This window comes from Coturnix japonica, chromosome 3, assembly GCF_001577835.2.
Source record: "Coturnix japonica isolate 7356 chromosome 3, Coturnix japonica 2.1, whole genome shotgun sequence".
Classification (NCBI taxonomy): Eukaryota; Metazoa; Chordata; class Aves; order Galliformes; family Phasianidae; genus Coturnix; species Coturnix japonica.
In genome coordinates, this window is record NC_029518.1 from 23,021,941 (window position 1) to 23,027,738 (window position 5,798).

Sequence of the window (5,798 nt, forward strand, 5' to 3'; positions counted from 1 at the left end):
GAAAGAAAGAAAGAAAGAAAGAAAGAAAGAAAGAAAGAAAGAAAGAAAGAAAGAAAGAAAGAAAGAAAGAAGGAAAGAAAGAAGGAAGGAAAGAAAGAAGGAAAGAAAAAAGGAAGGAAAGAAAGAAAGAGTAAAGAAGGAAAAAAGAAAGAAGTAAAGAAGGAAAAGGAAGAGGAAATAGAAGCTCTGCAAAGTTCTCCAGGAGCCCTACAGGAGGGATGCAGCCTGCAGCAGAGGAGCACTGTATGATGTTCCGGGAGATTAAAAAAGAAATGCAGGCCCGTTTGGATTTGAGTGTAGAAGTACACTTTAAGGTAGTTTAATTCGCAGCTTGTGGGGGAAAAAAATGGAATCAAATATTAAGAAACTCCCGCAGGAATTCACCCCACCCTCCTCCCTGTAATCCTTTACATAAAAGGAAAGGATTACAAAGAAAAAGATTTTGCGTGTGTGTGTATTAAAATCTTTGGCTAAACATATTGTTGTCCAATTAATACCTCCGAGTTGGGTTGTGTTGGGGCTGAGCTGTCTCCTTCCCTCCTTAGCGGTGTAACTGGAAACATGAGCCGGGAGGGAGGGAAGGAGGGAGGAGGGAGCCCGAACTTTTCCCCAAGTCTGTTAGCAGAAGTGTTGAAGCGGATCGCTAAAATGAAGCGGGCGAGCTATTTCCACCGGGAGCGCGGAGCCGCGTAGCACAGCGATGACAGTTTAGTGGAAATCAGATGAATGTGTAATACAGCGAGCTCCTTCCAGTCCAGCAGCTCTCCCAACTGCACCTATTCATCTGCCACTTGGAATTATTTCCCGAGGAGCGCGCCGTGAAAGGCTCGCAAACCGGTTCGGAGCCCCGCTAAAGAACTTCTACCACCCATAGCAGTATGACGATTATCCTTCGGATAGGGCGAGTCACGCTATGTTTTCACATTTTAATTGTAATATCTCTCGTCCCCCCCCTCCTCCCCTCCATTGATGTCTGAAAGTAGTTTGGGCTCCGAGCCTCACCCCTCGATCTCCATCGGAATGCAGAAAAGATCTTTAAAAAAGTTTTGAATTCCTCAATGATTTTTCTTCTAGAAAGGCGGCTTAGGATAATTATTTCAGCTTTATTGAGGGCAGATTAGTTGAAGTCTGGATGCTGCGTTTCAATACTCGTTGTACATGCCTTTACAATGTCGGTATTGTTTGCTACTGTGTGTGAACCTATTCAAAATATACACTTTTTAACACCAAGCAAAGTCCTGTCTAAATATACACAGTAAGTCTGGAAAGATGTCCATGACCCGTACAAATCTCTGTAAATCACACTTCCATAGCTACAGAAACCAAACAAAAGAGTTACCAGCTCAAGATGCTGATTAAATCTTCTTAAAAGCAACATACCTAATAATAAATATAGTTGCGCGGCAGCGGGGGCAGGCGGCCCGGCTCGCTCTTACCGAGGGATGGACCCGAACCGCCACACGGAATTTCTTTGCTTCTAATTAAAATAAAAAAAGAAAAAGAAAAATTAAAAGAGAGAGAGAGACAGAGAGAGGGAGGATAAATAGAGGTTGCAAAAGCTCTTTCTCTCGCCTCCTCCCTGCACACTGAATCCAGGGAAGTTCTGGGCAAGAATTGAGGGGAAAAGGAGAGTTGCGGTGTAAAACCCCATCTGGGCGGGGGTGAGGACCTGCCGCAGGGCCGGGCTGCGGAGGAAGGAAGGGGCGAGCGGAGACGGAGGGTGGAGGGGGAGAAGGGGAAGAAAACAAAGTGGAGAGCGAGAGGAGAGAAAGGAGAGGGAAAGGGAAGGCGATGGAGCGAGGGGAGGGCGAGGGAAGCGGCCTTGGGACGGGGGGCGGCGGGGAGCGGCGGATGGGGAACCGGGAGCGGGGAGCGGAGCCCAACTCCGCGGTGCGTCCCTGTGCGGAGGGGGCGCGGAGGGGAGAAGGAGTGGAGAGGCTGCGGGGGAAGCGGGGCTGAGCCCGGGCTGCGCTGTGTGCGCCGCTTCGGGGAGGGTCAGCGGCATGAGGATGGGTCTAATGATCTCATCTTTCTTTTCTTCCCCGGCACTATTAGTGCTCAGATAGGCAGAATGAAGTGAAACTACGTGCAAATCATGTGTAAATTGTCTCAGTTAGGAGCCCTTTATCCGAACGCGTATCCCAGCCTGGCCCATTTACTTTCCCCCCGTATCTCCTTTAGCTTTAACGAGGCTCGTTAAGATCACAATAATATTCCACCCTCTAATTGCTCATCCCATTCAACAAATATGTGCACACCGCTTTTCGCATTATTTGATCCCTTATTTAGGAGGGGTGTGGAGGGAGGGGGGGGGGGGAGCCGGGTAGAAGGGGAAGTGCTGAGATGAGGAGTTGCGAAGATTAAAAAAAAAAAAGAAAAAGAAAAAGAAACCCCACCACGCTTTTCCAGCAGCCGCCCCGCTTCCCTCCCCCCCGCGCGTTCGGGCGAAGTGGTAAAAACCTCTCTTACGTACTCCGTAATGATTGGCAGGGCTGACAGTGATTGGCAGCGGCTGCCATGGCAACGCCACAACGACACGCAGAAGACCAATAGAAAAGCGAAACAAAATGTTTCGGCGCTGCACTCACTGTGGATTTAGGGGAGATATTATGAGGCTGTTGTCATTAGGGCGACCGCTGTCGAATCACTGAATCCCGACTCGGCGGCGGCGCGGGGCCGGGCGCGTGTGTGTGCGTGTGTGTGTGCGTGAGTGTGTGCGCGTGCGTGTGTGCGCGTGTGTGTGCGTGCGTGTGCCCCGCGCCTCTATGTGGCTGCGTGTGCGTGTGCGGGTGTGGATGCGTGCGCGGTGCGGGTGCCCTTTCCTCCCTTCTTCCTCCCTTTCTTTCTTTTCTCCGTGATCGCTCTCCCCCTCTCCCCGGTCATCCCATGGTGTTCAGGTCCCCGCTAGAGCTCTATCCCACCCATTTCTTCCTGCCCAACTTCGCCGCCGACCCGCACCACCGCTCCCTCCTTCTCGCCAGCGGCGGCAGCGGCAGCGGCTCGGGCTGCAGCCCCGGGGCCGGCGGCGGCGGCGGCAGCTCCCGGGCGCCCCACGAAGAGTTGTCAATGTTTCAGCTGCCCACGCTCAACTTCTCCCCGGAGCAAGTGGCCAGCGTCTGCGAGACGCTGGAGGAGACCGGAGACATAGAGAGGCTGGGGAGGTTCCTCTGGTCGCTGCCGGTGGCGCCGGGGGCATGCGAGGCCATCAACAAGCACGAGTCCATCCTGCGCGCCCGGGCGGTGGTGGCCTTCCACACGGGCAACTTCCGCGACCTCTACCACATCCTGGAGAACCACAAATTCACCAAGGAGTCGCACGGCAAGCTGCAAGCCCTCTGGCTGGAAGCGCATTACCAGGAGGCGGAGAAGCTGCGGGGCCGCCCGCTGGGGCCGGTTGATAAATACAGGGTGAGGAAGAAGTTTCCGCTGCCCAGGACCATTTGGGATGGCGAGCAGAAGACGCACTGCTTCAAGGAGAGGACTCGCAGCCTCCTGAGGGAGTGGTACCTGCAGGACCCTTACCCCAATCCGAGCAAGAAAAGGGAACTGGCTCAGGCCACGGGGCTCACCCCCACGCAAGTAGGCAACTGGTTCAAAAACCGAAGGCAAAGAGACAGAGCGGCGGCGGCTAAAAACAGGTCAGTGGGGCTCGGGCCCTCTCGGGCAGCGCCGCGCCTCCTCCTCCTCCTTCTCCTCCTCCTCCCCTTCGTCCGGGCACCCCCAGCCTGTCTGCCGCGGCGGCCGCGGGGATGAGCGGCGCAAAGTTGCGCGCCGCGCTCCGAGCCGCGCTCCGGGCTTCGGTGGGGCTCTCGGGGCGCGGGGCTCCAGGCGGGCGTGGGCAGCTCCGCGCGGCGAGGCGGGGGCAGCTCCGACTCCGCGGCCGCAGCGGAGCGCCGCCAGAGGCGCCGGGGCTCGGATGGCTTTGGGTTTCCCCCCGCTGTACGGCTGCGGCTCGGCCCCGCCGCGGAAGGGCTGAGAGCAGCGGGGTTCGGCCGGGCGGCTCCGCAGCGCTCGGTCGCGGTCCTCGGCGCGCACCGAGGGAACATCGCGCACTAGCAGCCCGAAAGCGTTTGTTTCCTGGAGAAACGGGGAGAAAAGCCTTTGGGAGACGGGGAAAGGTCCCTCTTCCAGTCTCCGTTTCGCAGCTCCCAATACACGGCGAACCGGCTCTCCGGCCGTGCGTTCGCTGTGCATTGCGCTGGCATTTGTTTGCGCGTCTCTCGGTGTCTTTTTATGATCATTTCTGCCTTGCCACGTTAAACGCGAGGCTCCCTGCTATTTATTTCTCGTCACCCTCCGGTAAAGTTATTTTGCAAATGAAAACGTCCCCTTAAGCCCGCTGGCCACGCCGCTTTTATTTTAATTGAAGTTTGCTTGCCGCTGGAAGCGCGTAAACAAAACTTCTTGTTCTTTTAAATGCTGTCTCTGAAATTCCTCCTCATTATAGCAGTGGTGCTATTGATTCAGGATTCTGTAGGAGAAGTGTAACCCCAAAGTGCCTCGCCAGTTAATTTCCATTAAATGGGAAACAGATCAGCTCAGGGCTGTAAATAAACAGGAGTTGCTCACGGATGCTTTTGTTGACTCAACGCTGTTGACAGCAGATGAATGCATCAGGAATTGTAAATGGGGGAAAAATCAAAGACGCTGAGATTAGAAAACGTAAGATAATGAGAAGTGCCGAATAAGGCTGCGCTGTGCTGCTGTGTGCGGGCAGCTCCACGGGCAATGCCATGCGGGGAGCGGAGGGGCCAAGGGTGAGCTCTGCTCCCGTGGGCAGCGCCGGGGCTAGGGCTGCGGCCGGCAGCTCCGTGCGGGATGAGGAGCCCTTCTCCTATCCCCGGTAGAGGCTTTCTTTGGCTTCGGGAAGAGCGAGCGGGCACGGAGCAATATCCGCAGCACGACAGTGGATGTTGAAAATTATTTATTACCTCTTATAATGAAAGACAGACAGAAAGAAAGACAGAAAGAAAGACACGTTCGAAAGCAGTGACCCCTAAGTGTTGACGCTGAAAGCTCCGGTATTTTAAAGCTGAATTTGGCTTTCAGATGGAAAAGGGGTTTCAATTCCGAGCGGAGAGAAGCACCGCTCTCCGCACTCGCGCTGTTTTATTGCACTCACAGCACTGTGCCCCTGGGACAGGACCCCAGTCCCCGGCCGCTCCCTGTCTGCAGCCCAGCTCTCGGTGCCCGGCACCCGCCCAAAGCGGCGGCCAGGCCCGCATCAAGCGCAGGCTGAGGACGGGTTCGTGCCCTCCCGCAGTGACTCCAGCTCGCTGTCCCCTTCCCCGCGGGGCCGCGGGAGCAGCGCGGAGGCCGTGCGGGGCCGCTGCGTGTCCCTCCACGCGCCGTCCCCTATAGGACCGTGGCCCTTCTATCTGCGGTACTCGGGCTGCCAGGCCGGGTCGGGCGCCGGGGGCCGGGAGCTGCCGGGCCGGGCCAGGCCGGGCCGAGCCCCGAGAGCGCGGCCGGGTCCGGAGCATCCGCCCCCCCCCCTCCCCCGGCTCGGGCGGTGTCTGAGAGGGCCACGGTGTTGTTTTGTCTCCCGGCGCGCTGCAGGCTCCAGCACCAGGCGATAGGACAGAGCGGCATGCGGTCGCTGGCAGAGCCCGGCTGCCCGACGCACAGCTCGGCCGAGTCCCCGTCCACGGCGGCCAGCCCGACCACCAGCGTCTCCAGTTTGACAGAAAGAGCCGAGACGGGCACCTCCATCCTCTCGGTAACCTCCAGCGACTCGGAATGTGATGTATGATATCGGAAAACAAACAAACAAACAAATCACAACAACAACAAAAAAA

General features: G+C 56.5%; 1 protein-coding gene across 1 annotated transcript; it reads left to right on the forward strand.

Annotated features, from left to right (window-relative positions):
• Window positions 1-2,549: 2,549 nt before the first annotated feature.
• On the forward strand, window positions 2,550-5,798 carry SIX3 (SIX homeobox 3). Its single transcript, XM_015857554.2, has 2 exons — window positions 2,550-3,638; window positions 5,560-5,798. Exons 1-2 carry the CDS (start codon window positions 2,887-2,889, stop codon window positions 5,750-5,752), a joined length of 945 nt encoding a protein of 314 aa, XP_015713040.1. The 5' UTR covers window positions 2,550-2,886; the 3' UTR covers window positions 5,753-5,798.